At 38.0% G+C, this 25667-nt stretch overlaps 1 protein-coding gene across 7 annotated transcripts in view; it reads right to left on the reverse strand.

Moving 5' to 3' along the window:
• Nucleotides 1–214: 214 nt before the first annotated feature.
• LOC106062824 (E3 ubiquitin-protein ligase PDZRN3-like) overlaps nt 215–25667 on the reverse strand; it is a 211580-nt gene continuing 186127 nt past the window's right edge. For all 7 annotated transcript variants that reach the window (XM_056025579.1, XM_056025578.1, XM_056025576.1 and 4 more), the window contains 7 exons: nt 16167–16265; nt 15536–15598; nt 14225–14323; nt 9480–9593; nt 8091–8219; nt 6865–7107; nt 215–6103 (listed from right to left, as the gene is read on the reverse strand). In XM_056025579.1, coding sequence (XP_055881554.1) covers nt 4700–6103; nt 6865–7107; nt 8091–8219; nt 9480–9593; nt 14225–14323; nt 15536–15598; nt 16167–16265 — 2151 coding nt within the window. In that variant the 3' untranslated portion in view covers nt 215–4699. The remainder of the gene's footprint in view (nt 6104–6864; nt 7108–8090; nt 8220–9479; nt 9594–14224; nt 14324–15535; nt 15599–16166; nt 16266–25667) is intronic.

Here is a 25667-nt window from a genome sequence, read left to right on the forward strand (position 1 = left end):
GTTTAATACCAAACAAAATAATGAAGTTAAATAAACTAATTGGTTATTTTTCAAATTAGTTTTTGTTTTGTCAGGTACAAGAAATAAATGTGCAAAATTTCAGCTTGATCTAGCTTGGGTGTGGGTGAAATATTGTGTACAAACTTTTTACCACAAAAACGGACATAGATCTAGTAAGTTGATATAATCTTTGTAAAAAAAAAACAACTGAATAGAAAATTTTAAAGAAGCCACAATTTATTTCCATATTATTATATCAGCTGTCAAAGAACAAACACAGAAACAAATGTAGACACACACATACACACACTTAGAGTGGTCTGTCATGATGTCAGCTGAGTGATATAGGTCAGTGATATCATAACATAATTATGTGTTGTTGTTTTTTTTGCAGTGCTATGATACACATAATACATACATCATAATTTCTTTCAATCACATACAATCAATATATAATATAGTGTGACTCCAGTTGTAGAGTCATTCATGAACATAATAATAGAATTGAACTATTAGGTCAAACTTCTTTACACAAGTCCCATGATTCATTCCTACAGCTACTAATGTCCCATGATTCATTGCTACAGCTACTAATGTCCCATGATTCATTCCTACAGCTACTAATGTCCCATGATTCATTGCTACAGCTACTAATGTCCCATGATTCATTCCTACAGCTACTAATGTCCTATCTTTATGTTGATTTTTTTAACCTAGACTAGTACCCAGCCTCACACAAAACTTTTCTTCCACCTAGTATGTGATATAAATAGAAGCAGGAGCAAACAACTCAGATGAGAAGTTATCTCCCTTCTTTTCTCTCTCTCCTTCTCACATACACAAACTCTATTTCCAAAAATAAACATTTCAATTCCCCACAAACTGAAAGTGTGCCAGGAAAAAACAAAATCACAGTCAAGACATTTTTAATGTTTAGAATGTAGAAATAGTAAAGTTAAAAACTTCAAACCTGTAGTTATTAAGCACTCAGACCAACAGTACCCTGGTATGTGCAATAAATTCATCACTATGGTCCATGCAATATATGGATCATTATGCTCTGCCCAATAAAAGGAAATTACATCTTTAATGTTATGGTTTATTCTCTTTATAGTTATTGATACCCCACACCCTTTTTTATTATTACAAACCTAGTAAAAATGTATTTCAATATTCATATGTAATACTGTATTTTGTAGGAAGTCAGTAGCTTGCCCAGAATATAATTATTTGTTCAATGGTATCCCTAATAAATCCAAAAACAGCTTTGTTAATTATTCCACAACATGTAAAACAATTCTTTCAAATATTTCAATTGCACCAGCCTTGAGAAGTGACTATTGACAAGGCCATAGTCAGTGTCAGAAGTCATTTTAAAATGTCAGCCATCAGAATTAAGGGACAACCTTCTGATTAAAGCAATGACCTAAATATTCCCAATGGCTGACAGTTCAGAGGTTAGATTTACATCATTTTTTGTGTGTGGTTGGGTGCTGAGGAAGAGTTGACTTTCCAGTTCAAAACCTGATCCATGTTTTACAGCATTCAAAGCCTCATTTCAAATATTCTATAAATAGACAATCTTACATCAATTCAAATATTGCACGATTTGACACAACACACACACACACACCCTATAAAATCTAATTTAAAAAAAACTGGACACCCACAGACCTATATATATTATATCCAGACACAAATTCATGAAATAAAGCCATTTCCTGTTAGTTTCCTTTAAGATAACATTTCTAAATCCTAGATCGAAATAATTCAGGTCTATTGATTTTAGTCATCTTATGCACATTTAAATAGATTGATTACCTAGATCTTTTTAGATTATGTATCTAAAAAATAGCAAAATAATAATATAAACATTAATAAACATTAAATTATATGTTACATAGGTTATGGTTGAAAAAAAAACAAATTTACTCCTTATAACTACTTACAAAACAACACCTTTGTTTAAACTTTAAAAAAAAATTTCATATCTTTTGTAGTGTTAAAAGATTTCCATGTCCAGTCTAGATTTCGTATAAAAAGGTCTGTGAGGACACCTAAATTACACTAATACAACTTTTTGTAATGATTGTTACAAAAGTATAACTAGACATTTCCAATTTTGTTTTGTTGCTTTTTCAAATTATGAGACTTCAAACATTGCCTGTGACTTGGGGAGAAAATAAATCTTGCAGCTATGAAGAAGATAAGAAGTTTTCTGTCAACAGATTCCCATCAAAACTTGTTTAAAATGTGAACAAAAGCTTCAAAGTTCACAAATATTTTTAAAATCCTTTCCTTTGCCTGGGTCTAGGTCAAGTAGTTGCTAGCATAGGACAGCAGACACACCTATGATAGACCATCATGGATGTCAGGTGAGACTTGATGAAAGACAGTCAATTAAGTTTATGGAATCAAAATCTATATGTCCAAGACCCAGCAGGTTAAGGGGCAATAAACCATTTGAAAAAAAATGTACCTCAGCAGACGACATCCAGAGTGAATTGTTGGTCAGCTAACTACAAAATATTTGACATTCCTCAAGTACCAGCCAGCCTGTTTTAAACTTCTAAATGAACTTGATGTCTAAGAATGCAATTTCTTTGTTTGTTTTTCAAACATTTATTCAAAGGAAGCATAACTCTTGACACACAGATTGTCCAAAAAAAAAAATGAAGTAAAAATTATGAGCACAGCCTTAAGGACAAACTAGAGAGACAAGTGAAAACAGTTCTCCATCTTGTCTATCACACACACATACACACACACACACACATAAAGCTAAAGGACAATCAAGTCAGATGTTTCAATGATCTGGGTGAATTTCTTCTTGCTCATGATGAGTACTTGGGAAGGGGAGGTCTAATTATTTCAGAAATGAAAGTGGGTCAAGTTTTATTTTTAAAGTTTTAAACGTCCCTTGAGAAATGAAGATTACTACATCCTGGGTCAAACCTCCTGCAAGATATCTGGGGTTGACAGTGGGCAGGGTTTGAACTTGGAGCAATCCAGATGAATGTATGAAGCACCATTCCACATGATCAGGTAAACAGTTTATGTGTGAAGTTGAACAATTATTTAATAAATGATTGTTAAATAGATAAAAAATGCCAATTCAGTTGTAGGTAAAGTCCTAACCTTAGGTTCAAAAATGGAATCATGGGATACAGCACTCTCCAAGGTGAGAGCACTCTATTCTCTTATGCATGTTATAAAAAAAAATAATTATGAAACATTGAAAAAAATTCATTGGTATGGAATTCAAACCCCATATAGACATTGACAAAACATGACATAGAATTGACATAATATTACATGAAATACATGTAGAATTGACATATTGACATAACATTGACATAGCATTGCTTGGATGGGGGCAGGGATGAAACATTCGTAATATAAATTTATTATCTACAAACATCATTCCTTATACAGAGACACTGTTTATATAAAACACTAAATAATGTCGATTTTAAATAATAAATAAATTGTTAATAAATGGTCAACAGTTACACCAGTGTCCACTCTAAGGCTACTTATTTGAAGCTATTCATTTCTTTTGTGACAACATCTTTCACTGTTAAACAGCAAGATGGCTCCATGTTTGTTAAAGTTTAGTAGCTCACTACACACAAAAGATTTTCTGCTTTATCCATGACTAAGCATGTAACATAGTTGATGCCACATATTATGAACAATGTAAAGCCAACACTATTTAAATATGTTTGGCTTAATGTCAAACTGAATGTTTTTTTCTTTTAGACTTGAGTCTAATCAAAGTAAACACACATAAATAATAAAATTTGTGTTCACAGTAGAATCAAGACACACTTAATGTATTGGGTTTTTTTTAAAGTTCATCAATGGATATGTGAAGGTGTAGAGATATACTGTAGGCCAAGTAGCAGCAATACAGCTTTGACCCTGAATTATTTTGACCTACTTTCTGTACGATAAAGTGAACATCCATTGTATCTAGGCATTTGTCCATGAATAACCTACAGGTGTATCCAGGCTAGAGTGTCCACTTTGAAAAGGCACAAGTTATTTCCTCTTTGTGTCTCGTGTCCAAGAAATGGGACAAATTCAGGAGACTGAATAGAATAACAGCCCAGATGTACTATTAAAGATGGGCATTTAGAATCCAGAAGGTCTGGATGACCACAAAAAGTGATGACCACATGTTTCACTGAACAGGAAAATTTATTTTTAGTTTTAGATGCCTGGTTTGTTTATTTGTTTGTTTTTTCCTACAGCTTGTAGACCAAACAGTAATTCTGAACAGCTCTAAGAACAAACAGCACTGTTTGTCAGCCTTGATTGCTGTAAGCATTATGTTAAATAATCTGTATCACTAATCACTTATAAGCTAAGATCTAATGACATTGAGCAAAATTCTTTAAAAAAAACAAAAAAAAACAGCCACAGTTAATATGACATGTCCTTGAACTTTAACATTAGTGTGTGTGAGTGAGGAGGTCAATGAAATTTTAGGGGATGTCATTCTGTTCATTCAAACATTTCAGATAATGCTGCAGTACTCCCACAGCCAGAGACAAAACCACATCACCCATGTCTATAGAAATCCATGCCATATATCCACTCTAATAGATCCATGCCATATATCCATTAGTGAATTAGCTTTACATTTTTTTTTTAACTTAAATGTATTACATTTTGATTTACAGCTTAAGAGAGGTCATACAGTTGTCACGGAGAGTAAGGGGTTGTATGTCTTCCCATCATTCACTTTGTTCCCGTGGGCCAACATTTCCTTGACCGTTGTGAAATTGTCAAAGACTTTTTTGCCTTTATGTTTCATCATTTTCCTGTGGCTAAGTTCCACAATGTTCACCTCTTTCTTTTCTTCACTTTCTCTCAATGTTTCCATTTTAGCTTTCACTAGGAGTTCCTTTTTCTTCTTGTAGTCTTTTGCTTTCTCCAGGTGCCTCTTCCTGTCCTCTTTTGACCAGTACCGCCCGGTTTTCATTTCTGACATGGCGTCGTCATCTGTGGTCATGCCGCAACGCTCTTCGCTGATTTTTTTGGCCCGCTCTTTAAGAAGTTTGTTGCGGACTGGCCTTCTGGTGATGTATCTGGTGCCGTCAGGTCTGCGTTTCACTACCCACTCCATCTGGCCGCTGTCTGAAGGAGGAGTCTGACCAGGGCTGTTTCTGGCAGCATCGGGGGTGTGATCGTTAATATTGCTGGTGGGAGGAGGGTGGCCAGGTGGGCCATGGCCCCGTAGCCTGGCATTCTGCTCAAGCTGTTGTTGAAAGAGCTTTTGTTGCACAGCAATGGTGTGCTGAAGATTAGCCCGGTTAGTGTACATGACGTCAGCACAACGAAGGTAGAGGTCCTGTAGGGACTCTCCCATCTGGGAAGGATGGGTAAGCCCTGACTTCATGCTCTCACTAATGCTCATGGCCTTGATGGTGTGAGAAGAGCTTGAGGATTTCTTGGCCTGGCCATGGCCACTGTCCCCACTTGAATAATCCCTAGGTTTTGTCGGGGTTTGTGTCTGCTTCTCTGTGTCACTGGTCACTATCGCTGAAGGAGCTGATGATGGAGTGGCCAGGCAGAGCATGGATCCGCTGAGCTCGTGGCTGTTTTCATCAATGGTTGGATTGAGTTCGAGGGTAAGCGGTGTGCTGCGGCATGACTCCCCAGTGTTATATGCGCTAGTGGTCGTCCACATGTCCTTGTCACACATTCCTGTGCTCATGTTGGAACTGGATGTAGTATTGGTGTGAGAGCTGAACTCTGAGTTTAACCCTCTGCAAGTTGAGGACATAGTCGAGGACAGGGAGGAAGGTACCACAGAGCCATTGGTGTAGTTTTTAGATGACCCGTTCATACTGTAATTGTTATTGAGAGGGGATGACATAGTGACAGGGGCACCAGTATGACTGGGGCTACCCGTGCCTCCCATGCCAGGCTTTCTGGCCAGACCAGGCTCATTGGGATGTTTTACATACTCCAACCTTGTTCCCATACGTGGAACTATGCGAGGACTCTTCTGTGTGTCCCCTCTGATGACCGACTCATTGTATCCAAGTCGCTCTCTCATGATGTGGTTTTCAACAAGGTCCTGACACTCCACCTGGTGATAGAAATAAAAAAAAAGATAGAAATTTGTGTTAAAAATAAACATTCATAATTAACTCTATCTCTCCGTAAATATTTTCCACGCTACAAAGGAATTATTCATTTTTTCCCATTTGTATTTCACTAGCCTGTTATGGTTAAACTTCAATAATGTTTTTCTTTTAATCAGAAAATATTATAATTGGTTGAGATAAATGCATGCCCTTTTTATATAACACAAAGTTTATGAACCCAATAATTAAGTTAATTTAATGGGGTCAAATCAACGATGATATCGTCAATCATGAGAGAAAGAATTAAGTAAAGCTTAGGTCAGTGGTCCAGTAATGCAGTTTTGAATCCAATGAAGGCTGAGATTCTTAAATAGTTATTTCAGTCAAATCTGAAACTAATGTACATCTATTATTGAGAAAGAAGAAAGTAAAGCTGATTGACCATTGTACTGGCCACAAGACACCATCTACGAAGGTCAGCAACAGAAGCCTATGAGCTTTAGATAATTTGGATCATAGGCCACAATGCAAAACTAAAGCTGATGGTTGACCCTCATGGTGACCAACTGTCTGATTATGTCTAAATATTATCCTTTTGTAATTCTAAAACAAATTCATTTCTATTGTGGTATGTCTTCCTCGTTGAGGACACAATTTTCAGCATGGCCAAATTATGGGGAGTGTGGAAGCCAGTAATTTGTTATGCTTGTTAGTGACACATAACACCTAGATCAGACCGGTCTCCAGATGGTTGCCTATGTACCTGTATTTCTTCCATTTCCTGGTTCAAAAGGGCCAACTCTCTCTCAAGGCTGCTACCAGAGTCCTTGCGGTGGACATCCCTCCTAGGGGAGCTGCCCACAGCCATCCTGGGGTCAAACATGTCCCTCAGCTTGCTGCAGACCTCACCAGGAATGTCGCTGGATATGAGACTGTCATTGCTGGGGTGACGACCTTTGCATGCCAATATGGCAGGGTTCATAAAACTGTCATAATCTACATTCTCCTGCAAATAAATGATTATGTTTGTCAAATTATAAAGTGCACATGGTTTTAAATGGCTATGTTTTATTCTACATTTAGTACAGATTATAAAAACATTATCTAAAGGTTATCTTTTCAATTGCCAAGTTTTATTTTCAGCTTGGTTCTGTGTTTTTCTTTTTTCTTAATTCTGCTCTTCAACTACTAACCCAATTTCTATTTCTAGTCTGTAGGTTTGTACTCCAGTACAAAGTACTTGATAAACAGTTTTAAATAAAGGAGGGAAAGAAAATAGATAGGGGAGATAATCTTAAGTTAGTGAGTTATTTGTTTTCTGGTGATTCATCTGCTCACTGAGTTTTTGAAGCCAAAATAATTACTGGTAAAAATATTGTCCTGCATCTTGATAGGAATGTTCTTCTGCATTTGGAAATTATACTCAAGCCTAATGCCTAAAATAAAAAAAAATATGCTTGATCTAACCAGATGCATCAAAACAAACTAATAGAGCCTTTCTTTTATGGGTGTCAAGCTGCTCCGTCTGGGATAATTGAATATGGATATTATGCAAGCTGAATTTAATATATCCCTGGAAATCCCTAGGCATGAACCTATCTCTACCAAAATTAACCCAAATATCATAGAGTAGGTTACAGAAGAATTTAAATATAGAACATGACAAATACTTTCATTCATCTCCCTTCTGCCCCCCCCCCCCCTTTCGCCACTCAAGCTCCGAGTTTTAATAAGTGCAACAGAAGTGTTTGAAAAGTAAGGTAAGCTAGAACAGTAAGGGATGTGTATGTCTATAGGAAGTGTATGCCTGCAAGATGTGTATGCTCTTAAGATGTGTATGTTTATAAGCTGTCTGCATATTGTTTTTTTTTTTTTATAGAAAATTCTACACTATAAAAAAATGAGTTTGTAAGTGCCTGGCTTTGAAAAAAAAAAAACTTGGCCCATTACCTGTGTGCTACACACAAAGGTGTTTTAAACTAGTCTCACCTGTTCGGAACTCTCCTCATTCCTAGTGCTCTCGTCTGTACGACCCACTCCACTGTCTTTTTCATGCTTCTGGGAAGAGTTCTCTGTGGTGGCTGTATCAGTGGTGCCCCCTTCCTCATCCAGATGGCGCTGATAAGAGAGACAAACAAAGCCAAGAAGTTAGTATATACATCATTTGTAGAAGTAAACTTTGGAGATTTGTGCTGCCTTCAGAAAATTGTCTGGCCAGCACAATGCTAATCTTATGTTTACTTTTTTTTTTTCTTTTACAAAATTTGACTAGTCACTAAGAATGTGCTACTGTTATGAGAAGAGCTGGCCTAACTGTGCTCCAGTGTTTGAGGCTGAAATTGGTCAGGGCTCCTATTTTAACATAATCTATCTTCAAACAATAAATACACAAAGGTAAAGCAGATGATTTGCTAGACACACCATCCTGGTTTCATTGGCTACAAGTAGAGGTAGGATATGTCTCAGAAACCACTTGGCTACCTAGCAATGGGGCTCAAGTTTGAATCTGGACTAGAGCTGAGCTGAGTCATTTGAGCTGAGTTTGCTGAGTGCCCTATAGACAATATGAGAAACTTTTCCCAGATACCCCCTCCCCCCAAGGCACTGAACATGCTATAGAATGAAAAATGTGTTATACAAGATTAATAATAAAAATAAAAATCATAATAATTTAATAATAATTTAATTTATAGACTGTTAACAAACTCAAGATGCTGTTATGACAATACAAACATAATCACAAGAGCTAAAATGACAAACTAATCTAAATAAAAAGTTTTGAAGTAATTAAAAAAAAAAAAGAAAAAAAGCCAACAAATCTTATAAATGACAGACTTTCTTTCAAAAAAAAAAAAAAAAAAATACAACAACAAAGAAAATATGTTAATCAACTAGTCAAGCATGTTAATTAGATACTTAAACTATGCTAAGTCATTGATTTTTCAGGCTAATTCAGGCAACCTGTTCCATGCTCTACTGGCGCTAGTGATGAAGGAGTACTTATAATCATTCGTCCATTGGCCTTTGTGTTTTTCCATTTATTTTATTATGTTGTGACAGATTGTATTCAAGGGTCTATCAGTACAAACAATGTGCATTTTTCTTAAAAACCTTAAGGTCAACAGTTCAAGCCAAGTCATCCATTTAATGAGGTTCAATATGGTCAGCAAAGTGGCCAAATACTTTTAGTTTCTCTTAAACACACTAAACACACATCAGACATTAAACATTCACAAAGATTGGAACGAGAGTCCCGAGGCCAAGTGTTAAGGACTTGCCACCATTGGCCACCATAATTAAGTTCAATAACGTGAATATATATGTCAGCATCAAAATGGAAGTAAGACAGGCAACAAGATGATTGGATGGATCACCTACCCGAGCCAACATGGAGGCCATAAACTGCATGTTGTCATGGTGATGCTGCTCTAGAAGGTCCATGTGAAGGTCATCCAGCACAACATTGGGCTCCTCCATGAAACCATCATCACACTGTGGGGGTAGAGGAAAAGATGTTGACTATAGGTCAGTGCGAAACTAATGTCATTGAATAGAAGCACAAAACCACAGACCTATATATATTCTAACTAGACTGGAAACAAATTTCCTTTCAGATAATTATGCACGTAACTCTTTTTCCAGCTGTAAAGGAATTGTCATTATGAATCTTGGAAATTGCTCGTCTCAGAAAAGTAATGATCCCTACTATCAACGAAATTGTACAGCATTTTAGTTTCAACATAGTTTATATCATCTATATAGATTAGATTTGAAAATAAAAACCGTTCTTCTTATAACTATTTTACAAAAAAAAAAAAGCACCCTGTTTCGTGACATTTTGGTGTAGTGATTAGATATTGCACACACAGTTTAGATATAAATAAATATATATATATATATAGGCCTGTGACATAACCTTTCATTTAAGGCAGTGAATAGAAGCACTAACATTTCATATAGGTCGGTGAGTACACCATGACTTTAAACTACATTGAGGCTCAGAATAAAGGTTAGTTTTTAAAATAGCACACCTACTCAAAAAAGTCATAGACAAAATGTTTTGAAGTCCTTTGCATCCATTTCCCATTTCAACTGCCCAATGTCAGTCAAATCAAAAAGAAGGCAAAGTGTATGTCATTGTCCATACAGACAAACAAATATACAACTTTAGTAGATACAGTAGTTCACTTTATATCCAACACAAACATCTATTTCACAACTCTAGGTGTCTAGTGTGATGCAATATATCAAATTCAAGGTGTGTAGACCTTCGAGAATACGTGTGAACTAGAGATAGAAGTCGGACTCTCTCAGGTTTAAAGATAAAGACTAACATTTTTTCCCCCTATCAATCAAAGGTCAACATTTTAATGAGGTATACACTTGAGGAAGTAACAAGGAGAATCCCTTTTCAAGCCCTGGGGGACTTGATACCCCAGTCGTGGGAGTGTTATGAAGTCTGTGTGTGTTTTTTTTTTATATAGGTGATATAGAAAGGGAGTATTTATTGTTAGTTTTAGAGAAAGAGCATTAATTTAATTGTTAGTCTTGTAGAATGAGGCAAGACAAGCGGAGCTGTCGTAAGCTGTCTTAAGTACGCCAGGCGACTCCAAATTGCCAGAGTGAAAGATGTATTTTTGTAGTGAGTTAGATTTTGTTCAAAATACCATTTTATAGTGTTACTTAAGTCTACTACATTGATTTCATTTCATCTCAAGATGAATTTGTCTATATTGTAATAAAAGTTATATCCCCTAGGAAACACATACACTCTAGCAGGGAGTCACCTGTCAATGCTGCTGTGAGAGTGAGGGCAGGAAAAGGTTTTATGATGACCAACAAATCAAATCATCAACATTTTTATTTCCTTACTGCTCAACTACAACACTTTTCATTTCAATGGAAACAACATTTAGTCACGTGATAATATTGATAAAACAATGAAAGTTACGTATCACGTGACGGCCTTTATGGATTGCGTAATTTGTATAGAAGAGATAAAGAACCACTGTGGCAAAATGTTATTTGTTTACGATTGGTGAATTAGGTCCATTACTGACCCATGTTGAGCTCTTGCTGACCAATGTTGATTTCTTGTTGACCAATGCTGACCTCTTTTTGACCAATGTTGACCACTTCTTGACCATTGTTGACTATAGTCAACTTTTTAAAATTCCAAGCTTCACTAAAAATTAGTGAGACTTCCAGTTCACCAATCTGTTCTCCCTGCTAAGGTGTGTTTACAACGATACCACCCACACATACACACAACAGAAAAAAAAGCAGCACTGCCTCCTTACAACCACGCCACTGCCAGTCACAACCTCATTTCACCTTAACATGGGAGTTCAACGCTTGAGTCACCTCCCATTTGGACCGCGGTCACCGAGCGGGAGGAGGGAGATCATCCTAAGGCACGTCAGGGAGATCAAAGGACTCGGGTGATCCCCCCTGACGTCTTTTCGGATTAGGGCGGCAGTAGCACGTGATCAGACTGGGAGATAAATCTGTTACTGGAACGTGGCAATCACCGCGGTCGTCTCCCCCTTTTTCCCCACACAAATACTAACAATCTCCCTTTGTAGTTTCTCTGGTGTGGTGTTTATTATTTAGTGGATTTGTTAGCCATCAAAGCACAAGGGCCATCACTCTGTGTGTCGGTTACAGTGTGCATGTGTATGTATAGACTCAACTCATCATGTCAAATGATCTGCTTTGGCTCCCGCTCTGCACACGTGAGAGTCGCTTAAGGTGAGTAGCTTAGCTTAGCTGTGAGTAGCAAAAGTGATGCGTCCAAGGAAGACGGAGATATGAGTACATAAGTCAAACTATTGCATTAGTCCACATAACCTTGAATTTAGGAGTTCAGGCATAACCAGCTATGGTGCTAAAACGCCTCGCGAGGCGCCAAAATTACTGATACTATCTAATAAAAAAAAAAGGTGAAAGTAGCCCAGGGCAGGCAGGGACCTGCGTCCAGTTTTTATTTTCAATTAATGTTATTTGTCCGTGAATGCTGGAATGACCAGGTGACTGGTGATTTTTTACATTCTCTTTTTTAAGTAAAAAAAAAAAAAACACACACACACACACACACATTTCAACATAGCGAAACACAGACACTTCATTCCACTAAAAGACGTAATGCGATCCTAGACTCCATCTCAAGGTGTTCTCAACCTGTGGGTCGCGACTCCCTTGGGGGTCGATTGAGGATTTGCCAGGGGTCGCCTAAGACCATCGAAAATTTGGATTGTTATTGTCTATTCTTCTATTGCTGTATCTATGTGTGCGGAAGGGGTATCTGGAAATTTAGGCACCGGATAATTAGGCACCGGATATTTAGGCACCGGATATTTAGGCACCCGGAAATTTAGGCACCCGGATATTTAGGCACCCGGAAATTTAGGCACCCGGATAATTAGGCACCCGGAAATTTAGGCACCGGATAATTAGGCACTTTTTGACAAGGCGGAAAATTAGGCACCGGATAATTAGGCACTCTTTAATTAGCGACCTTAATTTTGAAAGTAGTTTTTTAACGTATATGTTATCCTTAGGCTATGGGCTATTGGTGACGTTATCAAAAAAATAGCAACTATAACGATTCTAACTGAATTTTAATGATATAAAGAAAAACTGACAAAACGAGGAAAAAAATGACAATCGTGAGAATGTGTGGAAAAATGACTGCGGATTAATAGTCATTATAAAATATAGACCTCACAGTATTCAGGGAAGGGGGGGGTAGAGTTGATTCTCTTCTCATTGCTTCCTGACCTTAGCCCTTCCCCCTTTACGCACTCCCACTAAAGGAGAGGATTTGTGGCGGGTAGATGTTGAACTAGGTCGTGAAAATGACGCATTGAGTCTCAAGGCTACACACTGGAGAACAGGGCAGGGTACAGCATTGAACATAACTGCTAAAATGGAAGTCTGGAGAAAATTGTCTTCTTATAGTGGGAATTGAAATGAGCAGGGTGGATTTGCGCGCGTTACTTATAGGAATTAAATATGTTGATAAACTAAAGTAGTATACATATTTTATAATACCATTAATATCTATTATCAACACTCCTTCTTTTATATTGTTAATGGGTAACCCCTTTAGGAAGATCTATTGTGTGAGTGTATAGGTGTGTTACGTCCTTCAAATGTGGTAATTAACTTTTATTGAATATAGGCCTATATGTAAATTTATGTAATATAATATTTATATAAATAGCAATGGAAATCGCAAAACGGCTAGAAATTACGATAAAATATAATGTTTTGAAAATTTAAAAAAAGTTTATGGAAAAGACAGATGAGTTAAAAATTTAAATATAATTTTTTTTTGAATATTGGTCTCTTATTAATACTTATTCTGCTTATAGAAGATTGTTGATGTTCCAATTTAACCCCGCCTTCTCTATCATAAACCAAATATATTTACTACAATTGTCGAGAAGGTATGATTCCATCCATTCCTTTTGTGTTCAGTAGGCCTACCTTATGCAATTATAAAAACTACTTTCAAAATTAAGGTCGCTAATAAAGAGTGCCTAATTATCCGGTGCCTAATTTTCCGCCTTGTCAAAAAGTGCCTAATTATCCGGTGCCTAAATTTCCGGGTGCCTAATTATCCGGGTGCCTAAATTTCCGGGTGCCTAAATATCCGGGTGCCTAAATTTCCGGGTGCCTAAATATCCGGTGCCTAAATATCCGTAAATACGCGGTGCCTAAATATCCGGTGCCTAAATTTCCTAAATTCGTGCGGAAGGGGGGGGGGGGTCGCGACAGAGTGGGGGATTGTAAAAAGGGGTCGCCGAGCGTAAAAGGTTGAGAACCGCTGCAATATAGGAAGACAGCAACACATCATCTAAAACTAGAATTTCAAACATTTGAACGCCATCCTGCCCTTCCCCTCCACTCTACACACGCCCTGAGTCAGTGTCAAGAAACAAAGTGATGTGGCCAGGTAATTGAGTTTTTAAAGACCAAAACAACGTTTTTATTTCATTAAGTTAAAAGTTATTATTTTTTAAACTTTCGCCCTGAGAAGGAACGAGCTGTGCTTGCGAGCAAGGAGCGAGGGTTCAAATTTAAAAAAAAGTGCGATGAAGCTGGTGACCTTGACCTACCTGTAGCTGCGCACGTGCCACTGTCAGTGTTATATCTGTACCATTGCCAGAAAACAAAGAAATCGCCTCAGATCTGCTGCGGACATCCACGCCATTTATCTGGAGTAGAGGAGATCAAATGACGAATTAATGGCCAGTGTTTTAAAATAGCCAAGTCCAAACAACTAAAAAGTATTTCTCCATTATAGACTTTGAAGAGGGGCTAAACTAAATAATTGAAGTGATTGTGTGTATGTTTGTATGTGTGTGTGTGTCTGGAGTATCACTGTAATGTTATTGCTTTTACACTTTGAACTCTACTGTAGTAAGGGATTTGGGAAGGTGGGGGGGGGGGGGCAAATCCTGATTGTGTTCAATTGTTAAGAACTGCATAGTGTGGCCAGTCATGAAACGTACTAGCGAAGTGGTAGAATGCTTGGACAATACACAGAGAGTCTGACTTCGAAATATTTTGGTGTTCACTAACACTTAGTGGTCAGTTCTCGTAACATTTTTATAATGTTCACTCCTAAAACATCTTTGTAATGGTCAGTCCTAATGACATCTTTGTAATGGTCACTCCTAATATCATCTTTGTAATGGTCAGTCCTAATGACATTTTTGTAATGGTCAGTCCTAATAACATTTTTGTAATGGTCAGTCCTAATAACATCTTTGTAATGGTCAATACTAATAACATTTTTGTAATGGTCAGTCCTAATAACATCTTTGTAATGGTCAATACTAATAACATTTTTGTAATGGTCAGTCCTAATAACATCTTTGTAATGGTCAATACTAATAACATTTTTGTAATGGTCAGTCCTAATAACATCTTTGTAATGGTCAATACTAATAACATCTCTGTAATGGTCAGTCCTAATAACATTTTTGTAATGGTCAGTCCTAATAACATCTTTGTAATGGTCAATACTAATAACATTTTTGAAATGGTCAGTCCTAATATCATCTTTGTAATGGTCAATACAAATAACATCTTTGTAATGGTCAGTCCTAATAACATCTTTGTAATGGTCAGTCCTAATAACATCTTTGTAAAGGTCAGTTCTAATGACATCTTTGTAATGATCAGTCCTAATGACATCTTTGTAAAGGTCAATACAAATGACATCTTTGTAATGGTTGAAAAAAAATGATGTACGCTACTTCCAGTGACCTTTTAAACTTTAAGTGTGAAAAAAATATACTTGTTTTGTTATGTGATCAAGCCTTTTACTTTTGATCTAGCATCTACTGACCCCCTTGACCATTATGTTCTGTTGTATTTCCACTCGACTGAATGTGTTTATATTGATTACTCTTGTAACTTACCTGCACAATCTGGTCACCTTCTCGGATACGCCCGTCTCGTCCAGCGATGCTGCAGGGATCAACCTGAAGGGAGAAATAAAAACGGTCAGGCAATGTATCATTAATGAAATGGTTTTGACCTACATACATAAAAATTTCAAATAAAGCTTCTTTTTTTTTTTAATTATTTTTCGTTCTTGAACAAACTAAGTACTCCTTCTTTTACTGATTTGACCTGTTCAACACCATCGTCATGATGCAAATTGTTTTTTTTTTTTTAATATCACTTTTGAACTCACATTTCTAGAAGTGATGGGGCAAACAAATACAGCAAGCCAAACTATAAATTACTTGATTAATACAATAGATGTGAGAATTTTGTTCTAGACTGGATTGAATTTTAGATTTATAACTTAGTCTTAACAGTGTACATTTCAGTTGAACTCGTTGATAACGAACTTGTTCATCTTTAGCCGAGACTGTTCCCCGAGTTTTATTATTATTATTTTGTACATTGATATACTTGAAGTCTTAATTGTATGTATCATACAAGGCAGGCTATTGGACAGTTCATCTCGCCATTATCACGTGACCCAGCAGACGTGGCGTAATGGGGGGGGGGTGATTGTGGAGGGGAAAAGTTCTTACTCACCTCACTAATAAATATTTCTGTAAGTTCATCTTCCAGAGACCCGTAGCACAGAGTTAATCCGAGTTTTGCATCACTCGACGTCCGCCTCAGTAAGACTTCCTAAAGAGACACAAGAAGAAAGGCAACTTTACAGGATGCTCCCATGACTTGGCTAGAGTACAATCATTCATTATGTCCCTTTGTTTCTCTGGTCTTACTTCTTGTTAGTCTCGTGTCAATGTCTTCACCTGACACGTTTTCTCAGGTCTACAGTTTGATAGCCCCACCTACAACCCCTCATCCAATTTATTTTAGTCAGTAGCTCTCAAGTTATTATTTCAATGTTCCAATGTCCAGCTTTGATTCAATTTCTTTCCAACTAGACTAGTAAGAACACAATGACATCCAGGCCCTGGATTGAGGACTACTGGCTTAGTTCAGCAACCAAAGAAACAGAACGTCTATCACATTCAGACTATGTAGATTTAGAGCGCATTCAGAAATTCGGGAATGTAATGTTTGGGGGAAACAAATTCATAAAAGAATGCCTGATTTGTTCCGTAAACTGTGTGCATTGAGAAACTAAACACTTTAACACTCAGCCATCATGTCCCATGATGTCTTAAACTAAACAAAAGAAAAACGTCTTCAGAAAAAAAAAACGTTTTCTTTCTTTCTTTTTTATATTATTATTATTGATACGATTTCGCAAAATTGTTACATTTACCTATTCCAATTTTTTGACCAAATATTCGTGTGTATGCCTGCGTCTGTGTGTGTGTGTGTGTGTGTGACATTTGTGAATTTTTGCTTGCGTCCGAAACAGGAAATCAATTTTATCTTTTCAGACACTGGAAGCACCAAAGAATTACATCCATGGCGTCTCTGGCAGACATTTCAGCATTGAGCAAAGGGGGAAAAAAAACAACAATTTGGGACATTTGTCTCACGGGCGTCTTACCAAATCGATTCATTGACTTATCTACATGATGTGCAAAATATTATTTACTTATCTGAACAACGGCGCATACAAACGTGCGGGCCCAGAGACGTGGGAAGGACAACTCTGCAAAGTTTATTTCGTTCTATTCAATAGCGCCCAGCCCAAATTCGATTCAGAGTTTCATTTGTATATTTCTTTTTTTGTGTAGATAACACAGAAGGGTAGCAAGGAGATTCTTTCACGTGACCGGAGAGGCTCGTAGCTCGTTGCGTCGCAGTAACGGAGGAATTCGCGAGGGACAAATCCTGTTACAAGCTAAAGTTAATCACTTCCTGTGTTCGCGCATTGAACCATTTTGACAATTTTTATTCCTATAAGACTTTGTGTTACGAGCGTCTGAAGAGTCCCCATGAAAAAAAAAAGGTGATCACTTTCTGTCCACATTGGTAAAGTAATGGTCAATTAAAGTGAGAGATTTGTGGAATGAATCAACAGATATGTATGCTCATTAAAATAATGGTGAACGAATACTGCATAATCTGTATAGTGCTGATATTTGGTTGCATTCAGAAGTCATACATTTCCCATTAAACTAAATACCGCTGTAGGGTTTCTTGAATGCTAAATTGCAAACCATGTTTAGCGACTTACGAAAAAAAAAAAACGTATTTCTCATACAAAAAATCTAACCACTTATACAAATTGTTATGCTGAAAAACAGTTTGTGTATGGGGGCGACCTAATGTTCTTTCCAGTCAGGTATTCACATAATAGTTTCATTTACTATGGCAACATTCTGGTGACCTAGATAGAGACTCCATATTTTCACCCACATACTCAAGGTAATTTTTTTCTTCAGTGCATGGTGTGAACATAAAATTGATCTATTTTAAATTGGAAATGGATCCCCCCCCCCCACACACACATTTCCAAAAGATCACTATCTATCTTTACGAGATTAATCTAACTTTAACTTACACACACACACACGCGCATACATCAGCCTCCACACATCCATTCACCCCCATCATATGAGTTGACCCCAATCGTTCTACCACTAAACTTACAAAACCATCCAATCAGATCACTCGTTATTGCCATCATGTAAATCTTTTGCAACGAGGCGATGACAAGGGCTCCTTTAAAAAAAATATTAATAGGAATATGACATCAAGACTTTTTCTTTTTTTTTCTTGAAGAAAGTTTGTGTGTGTGTGTGTGTGTGTGTGTGTGGCGGGAAGAGGAGGGGGCACCAAAGGGAAGGCACTTTTCTTTAGTTTGAGGGAGGGGGGTGTCAGCAAAGTCTCGCAATGACCTATGAACTCTCATCTATGCAACGGTCTTTTGCTCGGCAGTGTGAAATGATTGATTGATAAAACTATCAGAGAGGCAAGGATTTCGTGTTGCGTTGGCGAAATGTAAAAGTGGAGGGTCGCGCGAGGGCTGTCTCTCAAATTGGGGTGAATAGAAGCACTACGTAAGATGGTGCTCCAAGAAAACCAGACCTCTACTTCCCCACCCCCCAACCCCCTTTTTACACGAGTGAATGCATGAAGGGGGTAAAAAAAAAAGCGATTTATTTCTTCTTTCATGCCAGATAAATGGAGCTCTATATTGTTGTAGATATTCAGAAAAATGCGAAAGCGCATTAGGGGAGAGCTGGGAATGGCGGACAAGGGGAGATAAATGGGCCAACAAGACAGGGGAATTAAGTCGATATCTAAAATCAACAAGTGGAAAACGACATTTATTAAACATTGAAACCTGCATGACCCCCCCACACACACACACACACAGCGCTCGGATCTTTCTCCTTTAGCCCTCTATTTCCATACTCCCTGTTCCACTGGTTCTCCTCACACACACACATACACTCTCTCCCTCTCTCACACACACATACACACTCTCCCTCTCTCTTTCTCCTCTAAACATCTAGGCCGATTCCTTTTCCCGATTAAAACAAGCTCTCTCGCTTCTAATGCATGTGTTTGTCCAATCAACCCAGATTACCGTCCACTAAAAAACCTATCTATTCAGTGACCACGTGACTTTCAGATTTGCCAGGGAAGCAGTGGATCAAATAGATGCCCTTGACTTGATAGTGACCATGGTAACATCACACATTCAAACATATACAGCACACATACAAGCATACACACCACAGATACAAACATATACACCACAGATACAAACATATACACCACAGATACAAACTGTGGCAGCCATTCAATAAAGTGATCAAACTATTTATCCACCACCCCATTTCAATTCCGGCCTCAAACTAAAAAGTAAAACTAAGGGAGATAATAACCGAAACGTTGCGGAGATAGCAGACGATAGAAGTCGGATTGTGTTTCCCGCCGTTTTGTATCGCGGCCAATACATAGTGATAGGATCAAACAATTAATTACCGAATCAGACTTGGCCCATATTTAGACATTTGATTGTATTCCTAAAAAGCTTATATTCCTTCTCCACAAATCAAACTCACACATACAACGTACAATACATTAACAAACACCGTATACAGCGTATAGATATTGTTAAGCTAGTTAAATAGACATAAGCTACTTCAAGGCTCCAAACTTTTGGTACCACTGTGGAGAATGACGCTACTGAAGGGATACAAATTCAGCTACAGGTCACATTGTTTTGTTTTTTTGTTTTGTTTTTTTTTTGCCTACCAGAGTGGGGAATGACACTACTGAATGGATACAAATTCAGTAAAGAAAGCAAACAAAACAAAAAAATGGCGCCTAATTTTCTAGATTCAGACGATTGTTCCTCTTGTTTTGCACAAGTTGGGCTCTTACAAGTCCACAAAACTGTTTAACCAAAAACGCCCACAATTCGTGCATTTTAAAATACATTTCAAATTTCAATTTCACTTCAGGATAGAAGACTCAAAAGTAAAGTAGCAATTATACATAAAACACTGAACCATTATCTTCAAATACAAAATCAAAATTTAATAAAATACTCCGAAAGACACAAAGATGAAGGCACATTCCTCGTCCCATATGCTAGGACAAATTTGTACAAATACTCCTTCTTCCCTAGTGCTATTAGAGCATGAAATGGGTTGCCTGGGCTAGCCAGGAAAACCAGTAACTTGGCAGAAAGCTCAAACAGTAAAGTCTGTTTTAAATAAAAATAAACTTGTAAACTGATTATGTTGTACATCACTATAGCCAGTAGACCCCCCATCCCCTAATGTTGTTTATGATCCCTCTTTTGTACTTTGAATGGAGTAAACAATTTAAAAACTGCAAACGAGTGTATTTTGTTTTTAAAGCTAACAACTTATGTGTACAAATAACTAACTGACCGTAGGCTAATAACATAATGCTCTGTTACCGTGATCAATCGTTTGACACACGTCAAGTTGTCATGGCGCCTATTTCTACGTGATTCAGTTCAAGACGCCTCGATGTTTGTGTGACGCGGCTGACTCATTGTAACTGAATATTACGTTCACATTGACATGCTGACTTATGACTCAATCAAAAAGCTATTTCAGTTTTTTAAATATTTTGTTTCGTTTCATACGTCGTCTGCTTGCCGTGATGAAAATGAGAGCGAGTTATCTTTCCTTTAAAAAAAAAAAAAAAGCAACAATTCTGTATTGATCTTTGGTCTTAATAAATAATGTTTTGTATGGAGAAAGAGCGACAGTAAAGGGGGGGGGGGGAAGGGAAAAAAAAGGGCGGGGGAGGGAAGAAAGGGGGGGCACAACAGAGTATAATGTGTGAAATCACTGACAGACTTAAAACTGACTTTTCATATTATAATTATTAGTAACACTTAAGAACTGTCCGAAATATCAGACCTAATTGCCGCCCAATTCACCAGAGGCGAAATAAGCAAAATATTTGTTTGGACCTGTATAATGCCATCCACCGGTACAGTCCCCGCACCTCGATATTATCAAACTAAAAAAAAAAAAAAAAAGAAACCTTAAGATACCGAGAATGTGGCGAGAGAGAAAGTAAGGGGCTTAGGACCGATCACGTGACTCACACGTCCGGGGAATTAAAATTGTTCTCTGTGAGCCCAATAGATCGCCCCAAGATCAAAAAATACTCTCTGATGCGGCTTCTGGTAGAATACACAGGGCCGAGTGGAGGCAATGAGGTGGCGGGGGCTGTGTGGTGCCCATACCCCCCCCCCTCCCGTGAGCTACAAAGTTAAACAAGAGTTTTGACAGGAGGCGAACATGACAAGCGATACAGGCTAACGCAATAGTGATAGAAGGAAGTGACCATCTAATAGAGAGGATACAAAGGTCAGTAGAGATGTGGATTTTGTAGTGCGAGGAGTCTCAAACATTCTCTACAATGTCCAGACAAAAATACAGCAAAGATCTACTTGACCTAAGAACATTTACAGCTGTATTAACTTTTTCATAATGCAATAAAACCAATTCTGTATATACCAAATGTAGCATCGAAATACTAAATAAATTTCCCCCACCCCCATTCCGTCAGCCAGCAGCAGGATATACATTTAAACAAGCAATAAAAGCTTATCTAAGAGGAAGAAGTGTCTAAAAATGTAGAAGTTATCTCCCTTATTCAATATCAAATAATATAATTAATGAACAATTGTTAATATACAAATTGGTTATTGTTTAAATTGATTCGTACTTCGCTAGGTACAATAAATAATTGTTTGAAGCTTCAACTTGGTCCGAGAATGGGTGTGGGAGAAATAACGTGTACAATAATCTAAGGGGACCAAACCCACCTATTTGACCATATCAATGAATACTGAAGGATTAATTTCCCTTGTTGGTATCAGACAAAATAATTAATTACCAGAAATTAATTGACTAATTTTTTTTTTAAATATATATATATAAGTCTTGTCTATGCCATTGAATAATTGTGCAAAGTTTCAACTTGATTCGAGAATGTTCGTGAGAGGAAAAGAAAGAAACTTGTAAAACATTTTTACCAGACAGACAGACAGACAGAGAGTTGATATAAGCTTTGTTTAAAAAAAAACGGAAAGTATAACACATAGAATTTTATAATCTGCCACGTTCCATAAACTAAAATTAAACAGAAGCTATAAGACAGTTTGTTGATAAAATATTCCATTACATGTAACAAACTTTCCTATCAATTACATCATACAAACTTTCCTATCAATTACATCATACAAACCTCTTTGTGAAGACGTTTATTAATTATTATAAGTTGAATATGACACTGAATGTCATTGATTGCTTATAGGTAGTAAGTTATCAAAGTTATCTTCAAACTGTATATTCCCCAATACCAAATCCGCGAAGTAAATTTAAATGACTCGTGAAATTTTTCATAAGCAAAACATTTAGACAAAGATGATTTCTCTAAATAATGCGAGGTCTAGATGAGGGCAGAGGCTACTTGTAATTATGTTATCGTACATATTGGCACTAATGTTAAAAAGCACATTGCAAGACTAAATGTAAGCGCTAACTGTGTATGTGATAAACCAGAGGCCAAAGTGTAATAAAACAAGCACCACATTGAGTTCTAGCATTGCCAACTGAAGATGCATGGCTCGTCGTCGAGTTAGGCTTCAAAAGAATTACACCCGGCACTGTTCTTCCCGTGCCGAGGGACACGACGAGGAGTAAAACTGTACAGAGTAAATACCCAGCCCCTGTTTACATCAATATTTCCCGCTCTTCAACGCCTGTTTTGTTTCAACTGTCACTTCTGTAAGCGCGAGGCATTCGTAAATTGCCGCCATTATCACATTACTCGTCGTCTGCCGGGTGGCGCCCAACTGCTGGATGTATTATGTAGACATGCCATTATTGAAGACAATTTCGGCCCGTTATTTATTCATGGGCGCATCACACATAGACACAGAAAACAAAAATGCATTGGGGGGGGGGGGGAGCGCCAGCATTTATACACAATGTTTGAAAATTGCGTTATACAAAATATATAAAAATATATATAAAAAAAAAATAACTTGACGAGATGTACATCTAGAATGAGAGTGTGTGTGTTGATCGCGTAGTTATGAGTGTATGTATGTGTGTGTGTGTGTGTGTGTGTGTGTGTAAGGAAGGCCGAACGTGTATGTCCGTCTACGCATGCGCATGGTGTATGAGTGTTAATTGCAAGAATCCATTTGTCCATCTGTGAGACGGCCACTAGATCATAGAGAGCTTGGACCAAACTTGTCCATTTTCCAGATTCTCACGCGAATCAAAGAAGAGGGGGGGGGGCGCTGGTGCACGTCTGTCAGGTGGAGATAATTCAGGCTAACCGAACAGGATACTCGCCAATGAATCAATGGATCACCTGATCTTATAGTCCTCCGATAGTCACAATATTTGTTTATTACAAACTTAAGAATACCTTTATCTAAGCTTTAGAAAGAGTTTGGAGGAACTCAGATATCTTAACTAGGCATTCAATAAGCTAATGGATCTTCATACCAATGTTTGGATTTTTTTATACCATGTTATCTCCCTTCCAGTAACTTTGATACAGAGTGACGATACGCTCGCACTATGACGTGACTATGACAATATCTGCACAAGTTTGTTTCTCTTGAATATATATTCACAGTCCGGTTAATCACACCAGCCGGTTATTAGGACCAAAACGTTCTCGTCCGGACGTGTGCCGATTAACCAGATTCGACTGTATAAGGAATTTTTTTTTTACAATTTAAAAAAGCGTCAGTTGAAATGGGGTTCCCGAAATTGATTTAAGTGCGCTATTGGTGTTTGAATAAATTTGACTTTGCTTTTTTAACTTAGTGTTTCACTTTGAAGCTGTGGTATTTTAAAGGTAGGAACTAACACCATACCGTATAGTAGTGTTCCCATCCTTATGCACACACATGTATACCATAAATCTGCTCATTGGTCTGTTTCAACTCTTCTAAATATTATCTTCTAAACACAAGAACTCTAGTCAGATTACTTCGTCCAGCCTTGATTCGTGCGAGATAAGGAGTTGAGGCGACTGAGTGATTCAAACCATTCAATGACAATCGGCTGACTCCAGATGGAACTCCAAAGCCAAACATCTAACCGCTTGGATTGCTGGGATATCTCCAGGAACTGTAACTCGTGAGTCCTCACGACTCGTGAGATAAGGGGGGCGTTCTTTTGTTACCCGGCTACTCCCGGGCTCTAAAATTAGCCGTGTTGGCAAAAGAAGGGAGTGGGGGGGGTGGAGAAAATCTCTGATCGACGCCTTATCGAGGGCTGGTATTAAGTGAAATGGGTTTTGTGAGCACTTCACGACAACAGCAGATTTCTGTCGCGAGATAATCCCACTAGACCGCACACACACACACAGACACACACACACATTGACTTATACACCTGAAGTGGGGAAGTGGTGTGTAACCAAGGGATGAAATAACAAGAGGGGAAACTACACACACACACTAAATCTATGCCACGGTCAAGATGGCCACGATTCATTAGATGCGTCCCTCAAATGTGTCAACGTACAATTATTAATCAATTCTTAGGGGTTGCTACCCCTTCAACGTTTGAATCACAAGAATCCATCACATTTCACCGATGGTCATGAATAGTTTGTGATCTAATTGTGGGTTGGCATTGGGTCTAGATTTAGAGGTCATACGACTACTATAAATAGATCTATCGTGTTGTCACTCTCACCATTTATAACTACGCTTTATAAAAAAAAATTCGTCAAAAAACGAGGAAGATTGCGAGTGGAAATAAAGGTCAAAGGTCATACTCCCTAGGTACGGATAAGATAACATTTATAATTGTTCAAATTATCTCCCTTGGTGACTACTTGCCTCAATGGACCCATTGTTTTTGTCTACACATATAAAATAGACCACTCCGCAATAAGATGTCAGAACAAAATCTCAGCATCCACTAGGAATGGTTACGCTGCTTAGTGATGAAAGTCACTAATAGTCGATATTGTATGACATGCTGGTTTTAAAATACTGTAAACACTTTAAAATATGCGTTTTGTTGTTGTTTTTTGGTTGAAAATTGCATAATATGAAGTCCATTGTTAGTAGTCTGAATAAACAGAGAATTGGTCATGAAACGGAATCTGGATGTCTTGTCGATATATCTGCTTTAATGTGGCCTGTAATTAACTTTTATATCAACTGGAAACAGTGGATCTAGTTAGGGGGAGAGGAAATCACAGACATGTAGGTCATGAGGAGCGGGTGAGGACCGTAAATGGCAGGGGGGGGGGCGATGTACGGTTACAGCTTGTCTCCATCCCGCCACCGGTCACTTCAACATGTCAGCCACGGCCATCCTGGCCACAACATCAAACACTGCATCTCCATTAACGTTGCTAAGGACGCGCTGCGGGGGTTGTTAAGGAAAAGGGGGGGGGGGAGGAACGTGTGGGGAAGGTTTGTGGAAGAGGGGGGGGGACCTCGACACAGGGGTCGCTGGCGTAGTGTCATCCGTGCGACAAGCCGGGGCTCCCGAGTTTTAAGCCATCAGCGTCTTACTTGGGCCGCTGATGGGTAGGGCGCTAAAATGGAGAAAGGCGGGAGGGGGGGGGAGAGATTCGAAAAATAGGGGGGGGGGGTAAATGAAAAAAAAACGT

This window comes from Biomphalaria glabrata, chromosome 4 (genome assembly GCF_947242115.1).
Source record: "Biomphalaria glabrata chromosome 4, xgBioGlab47.1, whole genome shotgun sequence".
In the NCBI taxonomy this organism is placed as follows: domain Eukaryota; kingdom Metazoa; phylum Mollusca; class Gastropoda; family Planorbidae; genus Biomphalaria; species Biomphalaria glabrata.